A 21,472-nucleotide genomic window follows, 5' to 3' on the forward strand; every position below is an offset into this window, starting at 1 on the left:
TTACAGGGACCTGCAGCTCCTGTGTTCTCAAATGCCGAGTGAAAAAGAATGGCGGGGGTCACGCACAATAAAAAATTGTGGATGAATAGGACTTCGAACAGCATCATGGACACCACGATCTCCGCTTTTGTTATCTATAAGATGCCATTCAATGGACTACATGCCCATGGGTGACAGCTACCTATCTATAATTCTATATAATATATTCTGTAATCCAACTGCCTCCACGTCTCCCCCCAAATACCTCTAGCTGTGCCCCTGAGTACCTCGATAGGGATGTGATCAATAGGAGAGCACTGGCTTTCAATGAATGTGCAATGGTGGTTCCTATTTCTTAATACACTCCTCCACACAATGCCCGCAACATACTACTCCAATAGCTTCTGACAGGCAGAACAGCCCCCACATTCACTCATTCATCGGGTGTCACTCAGCTGCAGGAGGGCAATGGGGGAAATGGGGCAGGAAAGGAAGTGACGTGCAGCTGGCGTGTGCTAAACCACAGATGCAGTGGCTGAACGCTGTTTCCTGCTCTGTTGTGCCACATTATCCGATAGGAGAAGGATTTACTTTCTTTATTGCAAGGTCCATCTCCCTCCATTGTTACTGCCTGCCCAGTTTGAGGAGTTACGAGGCAGAGAAATGGGAGTGGATTTTACCCATCGGAAGCATTGCTGGGATGGCACAGTGATGGAAAACCTCTTCTGAAAGCCTAGTCTGCCAATTGGTAAATTCCCAAATCCCAATTCCCGAACTAAGCATGCTTTGCCCAGTGCTGGAGAGCCAAACAAGCAAGCCTATTGCTTACTTTCCCAGCTGTGGTGCCCTCCTCCCCTTCCACCATTTCGAGTTTCCTCTAAGTCAAGTGATGCTCTGGCAACAATTCCATGTGTGTTAGTGTCACTATTGAGTCTGCTGAAAATAGTGTACACAGCTGTGATGCTGGAAATGCATTGGAGGGACAGGTCCTCCTTGTCCATGTCCTGTACTCCCTTATCATGTGTGTTCTGTTATTTTCTGCACAGGAGTCCAGTTGGGACCCCTTGCATCGCAGCTATTCCTCTTTTTGGTTGTGGTGAACAGAGACCCTTGGGATACCCTTATGGCACCCCTGGGTGGGGGTACAACCCTGTACCCCTAGTGTGTGTTTTTGGGCACATGTGTGTTGCCCACAGAGCAGGGTATGGGCTGGTGGCAGCTTCATGCTGATGTGACAGGAGCTTTGAGTATCCTCCATTGTGGGATACCCAGGCCCTGCCATAGGAATCAGTGGATTCCGGATAGAAGGTAAGATGGCCCCTGGGAACTCTTGATTTCTATTGCCTGTTACCCTGTTTTCCCAACGTCCTGGGCTGTTGGGTGGAAGAACCATATATGTTAGTGTGGGGAAGTCCAGGCCAGACTGGCTGGAGCTTTCCCAGTGACTGTATGTTGTGGGTACACCCTTGCGGGTGCGGGGCGGACCTGTGTGAATAGAGTTTATGACCAATATGAATTCTATGTTATGGGTGTCTGGTTTCTGTGTGTGTCTGACACAATGAATGAGACACCCTGCCTTAAACTGACATGAATGCAGTGTGGTAAGCTGAAAGGCTGGATGCATGTCCCAATCCACATTCCTTGTTATGGGTGTCTGGGTCTATGTGAATGACCTGAATGCCTGTGAGCCTGATTGGCTGCCTCCCTGCATGAATGCCCTTCTGTGTCTTTGGCTGACTGAGCCTGCTCAGCCAGAGTGAATGAGGGACAGATGTGTATATCTGGGGACTTCTCACTTCCCAATTTGTTCAGAGGCTGAAGTTGAAACTTGAAGCTCAGCATTGAAGCCCAGCTGGAAGAAGAGGATTGCTGCTGCATTTCCTTTTGAAGTAACCTTAAAGCTGTCGAGTCTGTCGAGGACTGATCCGGGAAAGGGCCTGGCTAGGAGACTTCTTCCTGAGCTACAAGGGACCATTGTGCAAAAACTGCTGTTCTTCATTGAGGCACCCTGGAAGCCAGTTCTGTGAGTCTGACGTCCGGAGAAGGGGTCTGCCGAGAATCCTGAATAGGGCACCTGGACATTGAGGCCAACGAAGTCCATTGCCATTGACCGGGGTTTGGAAGATTTCTGTGACTGCTGGAAGCTAGTGGAATTGTGCTGCCCAAAAGCAGGGCCATCTTCATGCCGTGCGGCTCGACACCTAGAGCTGAAAAGCTTTGCATCGCCTAAGAACATTTGAGCAAGTGCTCCCTTGCCATCATCATTGCACACTTGGTCCCGCTGGAGAAAGTCAAGGTCGCCGGCTACTGAGGAAAGTCTGCTGGTGGGTTTCCTGCCACTAGAAGTTGAACAAAGAGTCCCGACGACACTGATGGAGTGAAGATCCAAGGTCTAGCCCGTGGTTAAGTCTCCACCGCCAAAGATATCCCGAGGTACGTGTTGCGGCTGCAGCACCATCAGGCCAGAGGACCACCAAACGTTACTTCCGACACCCACTGTCAGGCCTGCATCCATCACTGAGTCTTATTTGCGGCGCCAAACACTTTGCATTGAGGTTTACCACATGCCTCATCTTCCCCGGACTTCCATGATCGATCGTCAACCGCAAAGGTCGAAGCTGCTGCACTTTCCTTCAAGGTTCTCGATGCCCAGTGGCTCCTGCTTTAAAGGGAGTCCACCTTTGAGGGACACCATCGATGAAATGTTGAAGAAACTCTTCCACTTCAGGTACATTGGGGTGGTTGAACCTTTGACGAGAAGCAGGACTTATTAGGCATTTATGGACTGGGCGTGTTAATACCTTTATTATAGGTTGCTCAGGTGGGGGGTCCTCACTCAGAATTGTGTCTCTATATCTAAAGAGAGCATTCTGCCATTGGTTAACCTTAACCTGCCTGCCTTCCTTCCTTATTATCTATGTTGATACACCTTGCTGCATGATTTGTATGCTCCATTATAACTGTCAGCAGTTGATGCATTTTAAAGGAATCTAAAGCTAAGTGTGGCACCACATAGACACTGTATATAATTGTCATCTTAGAATTACCACAGTACAAAGTGTGTTATTGAATTGTGTGCACATCTCTGAACCTTTTGTTTAATATAAATAACTGTGTTAGCACATAACATAGTGTGTGGATATTCCTTTGTGGGGGCTTGGGGACTCACTGTACTAAAGAACCAGCCAGCATCACCTCCCTCCTGAGAGCTTAAGCCTTTGTTGCTTGTCCATAGCTACCATATAGAGAACCTTGGCTGGGGTACTCTGTGCCTCCACCCTGCCATGTAGAGGGCAGGAGTGCAGATAGCCCCCTCCCGTCCTTACAAAAGCCTTGTCCAATGATTTTCAAGAAATGTAGAGAGACCTGAGGAAAACATAGTCTGTGCACCTTAACGCCCTTTCTCTCTGGAGTGCATGCATAGACCTGTAGGCACGAGGATGCACATTTAGCTTAAAGAGTAACCATTTGTCAATTCAAATATCCATTCAAAGACTTACACATGTTCAACTAGTGCTGTTACGCATATGCATTTTCAGTCCATTAAATATTTCCTCTCAGGTGTTGACAAGGATATCCATTTCCTTTTGAAACGCACTAATCGGGAGGGGGCGGGGGGGCTACCTGCCTTTCAGAGTGAAAGTGCAGGTGCAACACTGCTTTGGTGGTAATTGTGCACACCTAAATAATTTAGACAGTCGCCTCAGTAGACTCTAACACTGGTACACAGACATTCAATTGTTCTTAAAGACTGCTGACAACCACCACCATTGGTTTAAATGTTGGTTTTACTATCTTGAAGCAAAGCCTCAAACTAACTGCTTGATATTGTTTATTCCCCCACCCTTTCACAAAATAATCCAAATAGGAAACCCTGCAGCAATAGCAGAGCTAAGTACGATGTCCATGCAGCTGTACAGAACGAATTCGGACTTATAGTATCCCCTCCCTGACAAATGTGGCTCCCAGGCACAGAAAGCTCATGTTATTCTAGGGTTGTACACAATGAGCATCATACAGAAAGTCAACATGTTTCATTTCGTCGGAACCTCATACGGATGCACCCCCCCCCCCTCATTGGAAGGCATGGTCAAATCTGACCCACGTGATACAGACTACTTCTCTAGCGGATCTCTCCACCACTCATAATCGCAACTGACTCAGCAACTAGAGCCAACGAGATGTTCTATTCCGATCCTCAGTAAAACCTCACCTTTCATGTTGTTTCTGGGCCGATAACTGGGCGAGCCTGATGTAGCTCATGCACTGCCATAAGGGCTCTTGCCAACCAATCAACTTTGCTTCCATGCCGCCTCCCAATCATGGCTGCGATTTGCCTGGTCCATGGCTCATGTACGTTTAGGGCTCTATATAGAAATATAATACTGCCAGTCTCGACAATGTTCAATGCAGTGTGCAGTGTATTATTACCATTTGTGTTGTCCTCTGATAGAGACCTATGTGCAGACTTGCAACAACCAGTGTCCATGGGGGCAATTTGTTTTGTTTGGCAAAGTTGAACACAAGTGTGCAGGATATTAATTGGTATTTCCGTCACCAGTGAAAGTGTGATATTTGAGAACAGACATCCGCTGAAATATTAGTATCATATACAGAATAATAATTACCCATCTACATCAAATAACGTTGCTGAAAGCTTAAAAGGAGTTAGTTGTTTTACATAACAGAGTAAAGGATTCCACGGGACAACTGTCGCTTTCTTATTTCAACCAACCAAAAAGTGAATCCCCGCTCCCACTGCCACCAATGGCCTCGCTCCAGGGCTAGACTAGCCTATAAGGGAACTCTGGAAATGTCCCAGCAGGCCTCTGCACCCTGGGCCTCTTTTGTGGGGTATTTCCACATTTTCTCATAGGAAAAGGGGTTGTCTTGTCTAGCACCTGAAGCGCTAACCCCTTCCCAGAAAATATAGCTAAGGGTGCTTATTGCGCAAATATTTGAAGAACTCCTTAAAAATTATTTGGTTCATTATTTTGTTAGAGTGTAAGAGTAAAGAAAATGTTGATGCTCTGTTACTCCTGTTTTAAAATACAGGCTGTGATGAGTATTATGCAAAGGGGGTCAGGGGGGTAGGCATGTTCTTCCTTAAAATTCATCTTCTAGCATGGATAGAAATGTCATCTGTTTCCATGGTTACGGTTATGTGTTGTCTGCTACAGGTCTCATGGCCCTGCTGATAAGGCAGTGAACGCAGGGCTGCACCCTGTGAATACTATTCCTTCACCCAATGACCTCTGCATGGAGAATCCTTTTATTCTGCCATGGGAATGAACCATCCAGGGGGGGTGCTCCTCATTCCCTCTGCACCATCTGCTGAAGAAGCCGATGGGGATGCATTGTTGCACCTTTGCATACTGCTTCCATTTAGTCCAATACAAAGTGCCAAACCTTGCATTCGCAGTGCAAGAGTCAAAGAAACCAAGGGAAAGCATTTCATCATTGAATAATCTCTGAAAAGCTACCGTGGTCCTTCACGTGCTCACATACTAATAATGAGCGCTAATTATTATTGCTGAACACTAATAGATGTGGGCAACGTAACCCAAAATGCTTCTCAGTATTAAAGCTGATGCCACAGCGGCCCGACCAAATAGCAAAGACACAGCAAATGAATGCAGGAACATTTGTAACTATGTTCAACAGAAAAGCAAGCAGGTAAGGTGGGGATTCTGAAAAGGTCACAACATACTTAATAAGATAGGTGGCAAATAGGGAAGCCTTGGAGAAGTTAATGAATCTATGGACAGCCATAAAGGGAAGCGTGTGACCTTCAATTGTGTAAGGGAATTGACAGGCACCCAGTGAAGGGATCGGAGACATTCGAAAAGGAGTGACCTTTCCAGGTCCCCTACATCAGGCGCCAGCCACCTTCTGAATCACCCAAACACATCTGCCTGGCCCTGATGCACTCCTGCCTGCACTGATCAAGATTCCAGCACCACAACAAGATCCTTTTGAGAAATCTATAATGCAAGGTGGCAGAGAACATCCAATTAAAGAACAAATCACATTTCCTCTGGAACTTCTACGAAAACCCCAAATAAATGATTAAAATGGCAACGCCACTACTGGGCACAAAATAATTTCATTCATAAACGTGTTCATAAACGTTTTTTCCTTGTTTATTGCTAGTTTATTTGGTGGTACCCTTAATTGATCGTTTACAAACGATCGTATAGTATATCTGTCCGAATTCGGCCAGTACCATTCGATCGTTTGTAAACGATCAGTTTGGGTAATCACTACCAAACATGGGCAACAGGGGTTGCAGGGGTGTCCCTGGTCCCCATGTTTGGTAGTAATGGCCTTTGGGGATAGAAGGAGTGTCACCCGCTTCCAGAAGGTCTGGAGGCGGGGGACGGGAAAAATAAAAAAATGAAAATAAAAGCAGACCCTGCAGCGTCGAATCTGACCCGCGTAGGAGGGACGGATCAAACGCTGCAGTGTCAGAAACAAAGCGGACGTGAAGAAGGTAAGTAGGGGGTCGATGGGGGAGTGTTTTGGGGTCGGTGGGGGGTTTAAATTTGGCTCGATTTGGCCACAGCAAAATTGTCTTCACAGCCGAATTCACCACAGTCAATTTGGCCACAAACAATTGTGCCACAACCAAATCGCATACATCCAGTTATTTTGTGAGAAATGGCCATTGATAGGGTGCAACATCTTCCATTGGAGGACCTGTCAGCCCCTGGTATGTCATACCTGTGATGGCTTTACCTCAAATGCACCATTTACCCCTTAAATGACACACCTGTGATGGCTTTACCGAATTATTGCCAGCATTTTTGCCTGATAGAACACACCTGTGATGGCTTTACCTCAAATGCACCATTTACCCCTTAAATGACACACCTGTGATGGCTTTACCTCAAATGCACCATTTACCCCTTAAATGACACACCTGTGATGGCTTTACCTCAAATGCACCATTTACCCCTTAAATGACACACCTGTGATGGCTTTACCGAATTATTGCCAGCATTTTTGCCTGATAGAACACACCTGTGATATCTTTGACCCAACAATTACCAGCATTTGCCACTGTAAGGATACAACGTTGAAGGTTTTGACCCAGCATGCCAGCATTTTCCCCCTTCAGGAGGCACTTGTGAAAGATGTACCTCAACATCCCAGCATTCTCCACTTTAAGACGAATTATGTTCACTGCAGTGAACAGAGGTCTCTCTACCATGTTTATGCGTATTCTAATAGTGTGTGAACTCTAACCTGCACACATTTTCAGCATTAAAATGCATTGTCTAGGTCTATGGGCTTTATTCTGAGATGGGGACTGAATACCCTTCAAGAGCATTATTCAAGCCTAAAAAATCACTTTCTTACCCTTGAGCACGATCAAGTCATCCGTGGTGTCAACGGTAGCATGTCATGAAAACAGCTCAGAGAGTCAACGCGCATCTTCCATGTGTGACTATCTCTGCTATTTTCTCAGCTACGAAATGCAGCCTTTTCCATTTTAACCACGTTGTATCTGCTGTTTTTGCATGGCTCTAATTAAGTATTGTGTTTTGTTTTTCCTCCCTTTCCAGAGCAAAGAAAGAGGTATTTGTCATTGATCCATCAGGAAACCTGTATTACAACTGGCTCTTCTGTATCACAATGCCGGTCATGTACAACTGGACCATGATCATAGCAAGGTGACCAAACTAGAATATTTTTTCTTTCTTCGGTTGAAGACCCAGGCTTACAGTTATTTGAATGGTTTAAAATTGAATATATGGGGTAAGACGTTTTCTGATTACATCTTGTTAAAATAATTGTGCTGGGCCTATGTTCGCCATGGATCGGTCAGACACTACAGAAGTAGCTGTGAGCTAAATAATGTTATGCAACTATATCCTACTCAATATTCATTTATATTTTAGTATAAGAATTGTAAGTATGAGTGCACTAGTGTTAAGTGTGAACTTGAAATTGCGTCCCGTACAGTGCTGCATGTACATCTCTGAGGGTTGTCCCATTCTAAGATGGCTGCAGCTTCAGATGTGTAATGCAATAGCCATCATAGATGTCAGGGCTGGAAATACGTTTACCAAAAGCCCTCACCAATGCACCTAGTCAAGGACCCCCACCGGTATGCACATGGCCCAGAGGAGGTACTTAACTGGAAAGTGGATGGGAAAGAACACCAGGCAGGCAACCAATGAGCTCTTAGGGAGAAAAAGAATGAGTTCAACCACAGTCTTACCTCCGAGCAGCAATGTCTAGGAAAGGTACTCCAGTCCTGAAAGCACCACAGAGCTCACCACGGCATGCACAACAGGCCCATGTTCACCAGCAACGTGCATTATCCGGTTGATTCTTAACAATAGATTGTAAGCAGACTGGCCTAAGAGGACTGGCCATCGCAATCTCTATGGTTTTTCTGCAGCCTACCCGAGCAGAGCTTTTCCTATATGGGCCTGTATATGGAAGTGGGTCAATGAGGAGAATCATGTGGTGGGAGCAGACATTTGAGGGTTAGAAGGAAGGCAAATATGTTTCAGTCACCGTGCCACAAAGAAAAAGAAGGTAGAGACAACAGTATGGTTAAAGATTGAGTAGAGAGTGGCCCTGGAGCATCATCTCCTTCTCTCACTGTAATGTCCTCTCGTGGGCATGATGCAAAGAACTATTATTTACTTATTTTTATTAGATAATTCGGTCATTAAGACGTTTTATCATTAGTAAAAAGAACATACACAAAGAAAACAGGAATATAAAGAACAAGAGAAAAAAAAGAAAAAAGAAACACCTAAAACATCCAAAATAAAGTTAACACCCAAATCACATCCTGAACGAATTCCTCAAATTTAGTAAAATGATAAATCAAATTAGTATCATTATTTTTATTTTTTCTTGTTTATTGTTTAAAGTGCAGACCTAGGTCGAGAGCAGCAGAGCACTGTGCAGAGTGTGGGTAGCCAGCATTTGGGTTGCCATCTTTTAACAGTAGCGCAGTACTGTGAGGTCTGTGTGTCGATATTTGCATCCATTGGAAAAAGTCCTGGGTCAGGTTTTGTTGAAAGAGCCATGTTTTGAGAAATTTGAGAAATTGGAGAATTATGGGGGCATTCCGGGCCGACATCGGGATCGAGTTCCAGATGGGGGTGCATGACATGAGAAGGACTTTTTGAGGGTCCTCTCTTTGCGGACGAGTTGGTTGATTTGCTGCGCAAGGAGCGTGTGCCACCAGATATGTGAAGCTTAGCCACCAGGTACGCTGTTGTGCTACTTGTGACTGCTTTCTAGATGATACATGCCGTCTTGAACAGTATACAAGCTTGGAGTGGAAGCCAATATCATTGCCAGCCGTGTTGCATTCCCAAATATTACTCAGTTCCAAATGAGTTCTACCTTGCCATAGGCCAGTATCGTCTTCCTACAAATAGTCGCCAGGCTACTACATTTAACCAATAGATGTTTAATAGTTTCCAGAGTAGAGTCCCCACATAATCTACATGTACGTTCCCCTCATGGAAATTTTAGTCAAGCCCCAATATTCTCCCAGGTGTTGACCAAGTTAAATTTAATCTTCAAATATTTCCAAATAATTCAATTATGAGGGAAAGATGTAATGTAGGCAGGAGTGCAATATTGTTATTGTCTATACATAATGTATAAACCACTGGTAGATTTAGCTGACAAGTCTACAGTGTTTTTCTCAACATCAAATATAGAGGTGTGTAACTTTTTTGAAGTGGTCTTATTTAAGGTTATTAGTGATCTTTGTCAGTTGAATACTCCATAATCGGTTGACAGTATACATCTGATCCATGACAAAACCTTTCAGTAATGACACACAGGAAATGTAAACCCGGAGCTCAGCTGAGTTCGTTGGCAGTTACTGGCAGTCGGCCTTTACTTGATACTGTTGCTGTGAGCTACACAGCTGGAGTAGCATTAATATACCGGAACTCACTCCGAAGAGGAGTTCAGCTGAGTTTGTTGGCAGCTACTGGCAGAAGTCTGCCTTTACTTAGTACTGTTGCTCTCAGCCACACAGCAGGAGGAGCCTTCATATACCTGATCTTGCTGTGGAGCTGAGTTCAGCTGAGTTTGTTGGCAGTTAGTGGCACGAGTCTGTCTTTACTTGATACTGCTGCTGTGAGCTACACAGCAGGAGGAGCCTTCATATACTTGAACTCACTGCGGAGCGAAGTTCAGCTGAGTTTGTTGGCAGTTACTGGCAGAAGTCTGCCTTCACTTGTTACTGTTGCCGTGAGCAACACAGCAGAAGGAGCTTTCACCAGAACTCGCCGCAGAGCGAAGCAGAGTTCAGCTAAGTGTGTTGCCAGTTGCTGGCAGAAGTCTGCCTTCACTTGTTACTGTTGCCGTGAGCTACACAGCAGGAGGAGCCTTCATATACTTGAACTCACTGCGGAGCTGAGTTCATCTGAGTTTGTTGCCAGTTACTGGCAGGAGTCTGCCTTCACCTGTTACTGTTGCCGTGAGCTACACAGCAGAAGGAGCTTTCACGTCCCAGAACTCACCACAGAGCGCAGCAGAGTTCAGCTGAGTGTGTTGCCAGTTGCTGGCAGAAGTCTGCCTTCACTTGTTACTGTTGCCGTGAGCTACACAGCAGGAGGAGCCTTCATATACTTGAACTCACTGCGGAGCTGAGTTCATCTGAGTTTGTTGCCAGTTACTGGCAGGAGTCTGCCTTCACCTGTTACTGTTGCCGTGAGCTACACAGCAGAAGGAGCTTTCACGTCCCAGAACTCACCACAGAGCGCAGCAGAGTTCAGCTGAGTGTGTTGCCAGTTGCTGGCAGAAGTCTGCCTTCACTTGTTACTGTTGCCGTGAGCTACACAGCAGGAGGAGCCTTCATATACTTGAACTCACTGCGGAGCTGAGTTCAGCTGAGTTTGTTGCCAGTTACTGGCAGGAGTCTGCCTTCACCTGTTACTGTTGCCGTGAGCTACACAGCAGAAGGAGCTTTCACGTCCCAGAACTCACCACAGAGCGCAGCAGAGTTCAGCTGAGTGTGTTGCCAGTTGCTGGCAGAAGTCTGCCTTCACTTGTTACTGTTGCCGTGAGCTACACAGCAGGAGGAGCCATTATATATGTAAACTCGCAGACGAGTTCAATGGCTGTTCCTGGCAGTTAGCGGCAGAGAATGGAAGAAAGAACTGAGCGCCTGGTGAGTAACTAAATATTAATCACTTGAAAGCATGCCTAAGCAGTGTTCTGACTGCTTACTCCACCCGTGTGATGGTTAATCAGTATAACCAATACCGCCCACTTTGAGAAGTAAACCTAGATTAAGTGATGACCTGGACGCTGTAGCGGTTATGAATGAAGAGGCTGAAGGGGGAAATGAAACCCGCTTTTTACTTGCGCCTATTGACACGATAGCACTAGTGATGAGAAGATGAGCATCTGAATTGGGGGAAGGTGGACCGTCATTCAAATCAAGTTTGGAAGTTAATTGAGCACCTGTTCAAGGTGAAGGCTGATGGAGAGAACAGTCTATTTTAAGTCCATTCCTTCAAAAATCATGGCCTATTTTTCGAAACCCACACCAAAAGTGCAAAATATATGTTTGTGTCCTGTTGTCAGACGATACGCTAATGGTGGTGCAGTTTACTCAGGAAAATCAAATGACTGTGAATAAAAACTCTGAAGACCGGCCAATAGAAGCTGGGAATCACGGAACTGTGTGCGTGCCACTTCAAGTGACATGCCCTGAAAGAAATGAATTGGATAATGTAATCAGAGCACAAGTACATAGGCCCTTATTCACAGAGCATTTTCCAGTGGGGATTTGCCATTATAAAACACTTATGTGAATAAGGCCCATAGTGTCAACAATCTTTCACAAGACCCTATGGCAGATCAAGAGATGTTTCTGTCAGCCTCGCCTATCTTGTACCATAATACGCAGAATGAGGATTCACTAGACTCTCTGTCGTCAATGGAGCACTCTTTGCCCGAGCATCGGAAAATAACTGAATCCTCACTCCCACAGGTGAATCCTATGGCTACCGCCCATCAGCAAGAGATGGCGATGTCCATGTTGACAAACACTTATGACTCGCTGAATGATAAAATAGCAGAGCAACTAGGCCCTATTAATAACGCTATCTACCAAAGTATCATTTATTGAGGGCTCTATTACAGGTATAAATATGCAAAAGGATATTTTGAAACAGGAGCTTGCGGGGGGAGCCATACAAATCAGCAATGACGTAACTGATTTAGCCGCTCCAGCAAAGCAGGGACATTTGCTTCAGGAGTAAGTATATGCTCATTTCCTAGTACTCAGGTAAAGAGAAATGAGGAGTGCTTAGAGGGTTTGGAAATAGTCCTATCAGTTCCAGGGGACGTCTCCTACACAGAAGATATAACAGAACGATCATCTGGAAATGGTTGCTCCTAACGAAATAACAGAGATCCCTGAGACCTCAAATGTGTATCCCATGTTCCTGAATCAGAAAAAATCTACAGGCAGACGGAACAGAAAGAAAGCTTTTAGGCAGGTAAAGAAAAGAAAACATGAAAAAGCCCCTTCTAAGACTCTAAATAAAAGTTCAAGAAAATTCCTCTGAGCGCTTACTACACCGAGCATACTTCTCAGACGGAAAAAGGAACAGACTAGCAGGCAGATAAGAAAAAAAAACCACAGAAGCCTGTCAAATCTTAATGGATACAAAACATAAGTGAAAACCAGTCCGTTCATGATGAAGATTAATCGAGCAGTCCCCAAAAATATATGAGAGAGCTCCACGCACAGAATCTAAGTCCTGCTCTAGAACGATTAGTACAAGTTCAGTTGAAGGATGCTAATGCAGGGAGATAAAAGCAAGAAATCAGGAATGTGGATCAGCCTTTTTTGTACTCTAGACCAGCCTGAACACATTTTAAATCGATAGAACTAAAATTATGTAATATATACCCATTTGAAAGAGGAACTATATGATCACCCAAAAGAAACATGTTTGCTTCTTGAATGTATGCCTTTTTTTAAAGACTCAGTCGTGCTGAGTGCGAAGGACGGCCTGGCCGGGGCCTCTGTGCAGGGCGCGGGTGCAGCGTGCGGCGGCATAAGGCACAGGGACAGTGCTGTCGATGCATGCAGCGGGAACTGCCTTTTTGGCAGGCTCTCACCTCCTTTTATTTACTCGCCCACGTGGCAAGGGTCACGTGGACATCACATCCCTTTTCAACTTTGGATGAACAAAACAAACTCAGTAAACATCAGAGAACAAACACATGGTCACAGTCGGAGCACTGGAGACAGGGTTGTCCTTGACTGTGCGGTGGAGCTTGTCTTGTTGTTCAGCCTTCCTTGCGCACATAGATGCCGTTCCGCACGTACCCTTGCAGTCAAGTTGACAGCACTAGTCGTTTTCGGAGTGAGTAGCGTTCCCCTCATTCTCAGTATGGTGTTTGGGGTATGGCCGTGCTCCTTTCTTCTTCTTTTTGATCTGGGCCCTTCCGAGTTGGGTCCTCGCCTGGCCTCTCACTCACCATGGGGCTGCCTTCCTGTGAGGGCTGTGCTCCTGTGGGGCTAGGGTTCACGTTCTCTTCGCGGGACTTGAGGAATGCTTGCGTTTTCACTATTCCCTGGTTTCCCTCATGCGCCAGTCTGAGGGCTCTCTTGTGGAGGAAGGCGGGCAGCACAATTTGGTGTCCTTTCAGGATTAGGCCATCTAGTGAGATGGATAGCTTGTGGCGTATTCCAAAGAGTGCCTGTATCAGCTCCTGTGCTGGGTTCCTTGCGACTGCTGTCAGAAATGTTTTCCATTTGCCTGATAGGATTGAAAGACATCCGCTGCCGAGGAGATGCGGCGCTAGCGTCGGAGACCCAGGTGTGAGGAAAACGTGGTAATATAGCACGATTCTTTTGCAAGGCAGATCTGGTGGTAGCCTGATCGGAGGTCAAGCTTGCTGAAGACGGTCGTGCCAGTCAGATCAATGATTAATTAATCTATTGTTGGCGTGATGTGTCTCTCTCGCCCTATAGCAGCATTGGGGAGCCACATATCAATGCATATGCGAACTGCATTCGGTTGCTTTAGTTTGGCTGTGACAACCATTGGTGAGACCCACAGGGTTGGGTCCTGAGGTTTTCTCAATGATCTTTAGCTCCTCTAGCTTACTGAGCTCTGCCTCTACCATGGCCCTCATGTGGAATGGTACTCTTCTGTGACGTACAGCCCGATGCTTGATGGTGGGGTTGATGTGAAGTTTCACTGACCTGCCTTTCAGACAGCCGATTCCTGTGAAGAGGATCTTGTGCTTCGCCAGCAGGTGTTCTATGTCTGCCGATTGGATTGCGAGGTTGAACTGGATAACCTCTAAGCATTCTGCTATTGCGCAGCTGAGTAGGGTCTCTATCCCTGCGTCTACAACACAGATGCGGTTTCTGCAGCTGATTCCCCGGTGGGAGAGGATTGTCTTGAAGTACCCAGCCACAGGGAGAGGTTTTTTGCAGCCGTAGGTGTAGAGCAGGACTGAGCGCGGCCAGAGCGTAGGTTTCGGGTCGAGTTTGCTGAATTTGGAGGACGGCATGGCATTTACGGCGGCCCCTGTGTCAATCATCATAGTTACTGGGACCTCTCCTACCAATATGGTGCACCACCGTGACCCGGTCCTGCTCGGCTGATTCTCGTGTCCGGGTTTCACTGCTGAAATCATGTGTACCTTCTCCCTTCTATGGTTGCAGGGCCTGTCAATGTGGTTTGGGGATTGTTCCCTGCTGGATCGCTTTTCATCGCTGTTGAAGCTGTCGGTGTTCTCGCCATCAATGGCACGGGCGCGTCCACTCCTGCTGTTGCACAATCTGCCTGGCTCTCTTTTTTGTTGATGGTCGAGTCGCTCTGGACGGCCTGGAGGGGGTCTGTGGGATCCTGCGTCATTCCTTTGGTGTGAGGCGAACTCCCGTAGTGAGTAGTCTTTGGGTTGCTTGGAGTTCAGGCACACCGATGCGTAGTGGTTGAGTTTTCCACATTTATGGCACGTGCTGCCATGTGCTGGGCATGGGTTGCTCCTGCCGTGCTGTGCACCACACCATATGCAGTCCTTCGGCCGTGTGGTGGGCTGGGTTTGTCAGGGTTTCTGTTGTTTTAGGGCATTGATTGTTGCAGCATTGTTCTTCGTTAGCTCAGTGTCCAGTGGTAGGCGGCTTATTATTTGCTCCATCTCGTTTGCATGTTCATCCATCCTCTCGTCTTAGGCCAGTGCCATTTCTCTCAGGTGGTTGTGGAAGTCATCTATGCTTTCCTGCGGGCGTTGCCTGACCTGGCTCATTTTAAACCTCCTGAAGTCGGGGGTGATCTTTGGCTTGATTTTCTCGAGAGTACATCTTTCGCTATCTCATAATCATCAGACGTGCCTCGGTGTGGTAGGGTGTTGAAAATGCGGAGTGCCATCGTGCCTAGATTGAGCATGAGGAATGCTCTTTTCTTTTCGCCACTGTTGATTTCGCGTGTGAGGAGGCATAACTCGAATTGTTGCATCCACAACTCCCATCGAAGGGCAGTGCGTGGTCCAAAGGGTTGGAAGGGCTGCATGAATGTTCCTTGCATGGTGTCTAGCCATGTGCTAGTGTCTGGATTGCGGCCCTGTAGCCTTTGTGGCATTGTGATGTCGTCTGTCATGTTGTGGTGTGCAGATGCTATGGCCTGCTGGTTGTGGAGCTTCCCTGGACTGTGGGTCTTTTGCTCGTAAGGCTGGAGCTGGTGTGTGGTGTTTCTGCTGTGTTGGGCGTATTGCTGGTGGTTTTGGCGGTCACCAGGGAGGTTGGTAGTGCTTTGGTACCCCTGGAGTTGTCCTTCTGTGAGCTGCTGGGCTGGTGTGCATAGATTATGCTGTCTTGTGGGGCTGAACTGTTTCCTTTACACTTCCCCTTTCCTGGCTGCGTGAGTTGTGGGGCACGCTTGTTTGGTTGCTGGCTGTGAGGCACAGGGCATATGCGTGGGGCTTGTGCACATGTTCCTGCTGCTGCTGCGCGTGACACACTTACTGTAATGTCTGCCAGCTGGCAGGCATGCAGTTACACGCTACTGGTTATCTGTGTGGTTTCCGCGTGCAGACTTCATTGTTTTTTTTTCCTTCACCTCCGCAGCTCTCCCAGGCTTCCGTTCCGTTGGCGCAAGTAACTTGGAGAGCCTCAGGTAGCCTGGGGGCACGGAAGACAGAGTGCCCGCTCTTCGTTTGTGTGGGGGCCGTGTTGCGCGGGTCTCCTTGATCCCGCCTCGTCGCCAGTGTAAAGTACAGCCTGGGCGATGATGGGCCGCTGGACAGGGCGCGGGCGCAGCGTGCGGCGGAATAAGGCAGAGACTGTGCTGTGGGTGCATGGAGCGGGAAATGACTTTTTGGCGGGCTCTTGCCTCTTTTTATTTACTCGTCCACGTGACAAGGGTCACGTGGACATCACACTGAGTAGATCATATGTATTGTGCTTATTTGATTTCATTCCTTTTCTGTGACTGATACTCTCAAGGGATATTACGAAGGTTGAATTTGTAGAAAGTAAACAGCTGGTTAAGGTTTTCCTACATATACCTTCCAATTTAATTAAGAACAGTATTTTGGAAAGTTCAAAGTTATTGCAACCAAAGTGGTTTGATGTGTATTAGGTGGAAAAAAATGCTTATGTGAACAGTCTGCAAACACAGAGGGCCTCATTACGACCCAGGCGGTAAGTTACCGCCTGGGCCGTGACTTTACCACCATGGCGTAAACTGCGTTTACGCCATGGTGGTTGGCGGACTTACCGCCCCATTCCGAGGTCGGCGGGGCGGTAAGTCCCCAATCCCCATTTACCCTTCCCCATTCCCATTTTTGCCCCATAGGGCATAATGGGAGTGGGGAAGGCGTTAATTACGCCACCGTAAATTACGGTGGCGTAATTAACTCCATGGTCCCTTAGCGCCATGGATTTTAACACCTGCTAAAAGCAGGTGTTAAAAGCGCCATGGCGCTAAGGGACCTCGTAGTTGGTGGTAAGGGGTCGGCGCAGCTAACGCTGGCGTTAACCCCTTACCGCCAGGGTCGTAATGAGGCCCAGAGTCCTAACAAAAATTCATGTTTTTATGAGTGAAACATACTCGCTATTAAAGGTTACCTGCTGCACAGGACACAGTGAAATTAGGAGAGTCGAACTACAAATAATCAAGATCTAGGGAAATATATGGACCAGAACAGGCCTTAGTTAGCAGGCGACTAGCCAAAAAAAGACTCATGAAAATAACTAAATGAGGATAGGGAGGTAAATGTGTTTAAACTAGATTTTTGGAATACATGGGGGCATAGGCAGCTTTTCGAGCTGGAAAACAACACTCTTTTGGGATGTGATCTAATTGGCTTGCAGAAGACTTGGCTTTTGGTCCCACCGGTCCTGGATGCGTATTCAATATTAATGATGCCGGCTTTTAAGGTGACCAAGGGTAGACCCAGGTACATCATTTGGAGGTCAACAGGGGTCGCAATAGCGACCCTGGGACTCCCTTGCGATCCCAACTTTAAAAAAAAATAAATGTATTTATTTTTTTGTTAAACCAGATTCTCCTGGTGTAGCAGGGGCCCCTGCGATGCCGAGGGTGAGGGGTGACACCGTGTCTAGTGTCCCCGGCCCAGGCCTCACCCATCAGAGTGAGGGCTTGGTGAGTGTGGCACTCAGTAGGGGTTGGAGTTGACCGTGACATGTGGCACATGTCACATGCCATGTTCAGCTCCAACCCCTTCTCCCTCAGCTTCCTTGCCGCTCACATACAGGAATCAGGAAGTTCTCACAGCTTCCTGGTTTGTGTATGTGAGCAGCACGGAGGAGCCGAAGGTGGCCTGGAAGGACAGACCGAAGCTGTAAGAAAAAGGTAAGAAGGCTTTAAAAATAAATGATGTGTTTTTTGCAGGTGTGAAGTGCATGTCAGATGTATGTATGTGAATGGAAGGTGAATGAGAAGTGATATGATGTGTGTTTTTGAATGTTCTTATTTATTTATGTATTTATTGTTTGCTTGTTAGGCGCTTATACAATAAGAATATACTGTTTCAAAGCGCCTACCCACTGGGTGGGTGTGTGCCTGTATAGAGAATGCAATGAATGGATGTAAGAGAAGGTGTTAGTGACTGGTGGGTGAATGAGAAGTGATCATCTGTGTGCCCGTGTAGAGCATGCAATGAGTGGATGTAACAGAAGGTGTAAGTGACTGGCGGGTGAATGATAAGTGATGTGATGTGTGTTTCTGAATGTTCCGGGTGGGTAGGTGTGTGCCTGTGTAGAGAATGCAATGAGTGTATGTAAGAGAGGGTGTGAGTGACTGGTGGGTGAATGAGAAGTGATGTGATGTGATGTGTGTTTTTATAATGGTCTGGGTGGGTGGGTGGGTGGATGTGTGCCTGTGTAGACAATGCAATTAGCGGATGTAAGAGAAGGTGTGAGGGACTGCAGGATGAAGTGATGTGATGTGATGTGTGTTTTTGAATGTTCTCGGTAGGTGGGTGTGTGTCTGTGTTGAGAATGCAACGTGTGTATGTAAGAGAGGATGTGAGTGACTGGTGGGTGATTAAGAAGTGCTGTGATGTGTGTTTTTGAATGTTCTGGGTGGGTGGGTTAGTGGGTGGGTGTGTGCCTGTGTAGAAACTGCAATGAGTGGATGTAAGAGAAGGTGTGTGGGATTGGGGGGTGAATGAGAAGTGATGTGATGTAATGTGTGTTTTTGAATGTTCTGGGTGGGTGGGTGGGTGGGTGTGTGCCTGTGTAGAAAATGCAATGAGTGGGTGTAAGAGAAGGTGTGAGTGACTGGTGGGTGAATGAGAAGTGATGTGATGTAATGTGTGTTTTTGAATGTTCTGGGTGGGTGGGTGCCTGTGTAGGGAATGCAATGAGTGGATGTAAGAGAAGGTGTGAGTGACTGGTGGGTGAATGAGAAGTGGCGTGATGTGATGTGTGTTTTTGAATGTTCTGGGTGGGCGGGTGTGTGCCTGTGTAGAGAATGCAATGAGTGGATGTAAGAGAAGGTGTGAGTGACTGGTGGGTGAATGAGAAGTGGTGTGATCTGTGTTAATGAACGTTTCAGGGTGTGGGTGTGTGCCTGTGTAGAGAATGCAATGAGTGGATGTAAGAGAAGGTGTGAGTGACTGGTGGGTGAATGAGAAGTGATGTGATGTGTGTTTCGGAATGTTCTGGGTAAGTGGGTGTGTACCTGTGTAGAGAATGCAATGAGTGCATGCAAAAGAAGATGTGAGCGACTGATGGGTGAATGAGAAGTGATGTGATGTGTGTTTCTGAATGTTTGGGTAGGTTGGTGTGTGCCTGTGTAGAGAATGCAATGAGTTTATGTAAGAGACGATGTGAGTGACTGGTGGGTGAATGAGAAGTGATGTGATGTGTGTTTTTGGATGTTACGGATGGGTGGATGTGTGCCTGTGTAGAGAATGCAATGAGTGGATGTAAGAGAAGATGTGAGCAACTGGTGGGTGAATGAGAAGTGATGTGATGTGTGTTTCTGAATGTTCTGGGTAGGTGGGTGTGTGCCTGTGTAGAGAATGCAAATAGTGGATGTAAGAGAAGGTGTGAGTGACTGGTGGGTGAATGAGCAGTGGTGTGATGTGATGTGTGTTTTTGAATGTTCTGGGTGGGTGTGTGCGTGTGTAGAGAATGCAATGAGTGGATGTAAGAGAAGGTGTGAGTGACTGGTGGGTGAATGAGAAGTGATGTGATATGTGTTTCTGAATGTTCTGCGTAGGTGGGTGTGTGCCTGGTTAGAGAATGCAATGAGTGGATGTAAGAGAAGGTGTGAGTGACTGGTGGGTGAATGAGAAGTGGCGTGATGTGATGTGTGTTTTTGAATGTTCTGGGTGGGCGGGTGTGTGCCTGTGTAGAGAATGCAATGAGTGGATGTAAGAGAAGGTGTGAGTGACTGGTGGGTGAATGAGAAGTGGTGTGATCTGTGTTAATGAACGTTTCAGGGTGTGTGGGTGTGTGCCTGTGTAGAGAATGCAATGAGTGGATGTAAGAGAAGGTGTGAGTGACTGGTGGGTGAATGAGAAGTGGTGTGATGTGTGTTAATGAATGTTCCAGGGCATGTGGATGTGTGCCTGTGTAGAGAATGCAATCAGTGTATGTAAGAGAGGGTGTGAGTGATTGGTGGGTCAATGAGAAGTGATGTGATGTGGGTGTTTAAAATGTTCTGGGTGAGTGGGTGGGTGGGTGTGTGCCTGTGCAGACAATGCAATGTGTGGATGTAAGAAAGGGCGTGAAGGACTGCTGGATGAAGTGATGTGTGATTTTGAATGTTCTGGGTGGGTGGGTGTTTGCCTGTGTAGAGAATACAATGAGTGGATGTAAGAGAAGGTGTGAGTGGCTGGTGGGTGAATGAGAAGTGATGTGATGTGTGTTTTTGAATGTTCTGGGTGGGTGGGTGTGTAGCTGTGTACATAATGCAATCACTGGATGTAAAAGAATGTTTGAGTGACTGGTGGGTGAATGGGATGTGATATGATGTGTGTTTTTGAATGTTCTGGATGGGTGGGGGCCTATGTAGGGAATACAATGAGTGGATGTAAGAGAATGTGTGAGTGACTGGGGAGCGAATGAGAAGTGATCTGATGTGACGTGTGTTTTTGAATGTTACAGATGGGCGGGTGTGTGCCTGTGTAGAGAATTAAATGAGAGGATGCAAGAGAAGATGTGAGCGTTGGTGGGTGAATGAGAAGTGATGTGTGTTTTTGAATTTTCTGAGTGGGTGCATGCCTGTGTACAGAATACAATGAGTGGATGGGTGTGTGCCTGTGTAGAGAATGCAATGAGTGGATGGGAGAGAAGGTGTGAGTGAGTGACTGGTGGGTGGGTGAATAAGTATGATTGTGATGGTGTGTTTTTGTTTGTTGTGGGTGGGTTTGTGTGCCTGTGTAGAGAATGCAATGGGTGGAGGTAAGAAAAGGTGTATGAATGAGTGACTGGTGGGTGAAAGAGTATGAATGTGGTAGTGTGTGTTTGAATGTTCTGCGTGGGATTTTGATGTTTGGGTGAGTGACAGGTGGGTGAAACCAGATGCATGTGCATGTAAGGCCCTGGGAGACTGGGGATCAATGGAGCATTTTTGCCACATCCTTTATTGACTTTGCATGTTTTACTGGTATTTTTCAGACAGAGCCAAGTTCATGAGTGTCTTTACCTGACTAGACTGGCATTTTGGTGCAGTCATTCTAGCCATTGCTATCCTGGGCAGAGCGTTTTACATCAATCAAAATATGAATGTGCTCCCTAGATTGTTGTTCCTATTTCAGGCCCTTCCGGTGGCAGTCCCCGGGAAGGTTTTACTAAAAATGAAAAGAGAGCTTCTCTCCTTTCTCTGGGCAGAACAAAAACCACAAATTACATACACAACTCTTGTTCTCCCCCCAAAAAAGATGGCGGGATGAGCTACCCAGATAAAAGCTAAAAAGCAGGGTACTAAAAAGCAGCCCATCTCAGGATTATAGTAGAACATCTGAGGGAAAATTAAGAGAAACAATGGGTCAG

General features: G+C 46.6%; 1 protein-coding gene across 3 annotated transcripts in view; it reads left to right on the top strand.

Moving 5' to 3' along the window:
• CNGA1 (cyclic nucleotide gated channel subunit alpha 1) overlaps window positions 1–21,472 on the top strand; it is a 397,841-nt gene that overhangs the window by 328,820 nt on the left and 47,549 nt on the right. For all 3 annotated transcript variants that reach the window (XM_069631708.1, XM_069631706.1, XM_069631707.1), the window contains one exon: window positions 7,548–7,655. In XM_069631708.1, the coding sequence (XP_069487809.1) occupies window positions 7,548–7,655 (108 nt within the window). The remainder of the gene's footprint in view (window positions 1–7,547; window positions 7,656–21,472) is intronic.

The sequence above is a fragment of the Ambystoma mexicanum genome, chromosome 6q (genome assembly GCF_040938575.1).
Source record: "Ambystoma mexicanum isolate Mex_15411 chromosome 6q, UKY_AmexF1_1, whole genome shotgun sequence".
Lineage (NCBI taxonomy): Eukaryota > Metazoa > Chordata > Amphibia > Caudata > Ambystomatidae > Ambystoma > Ambystoma mexicanum.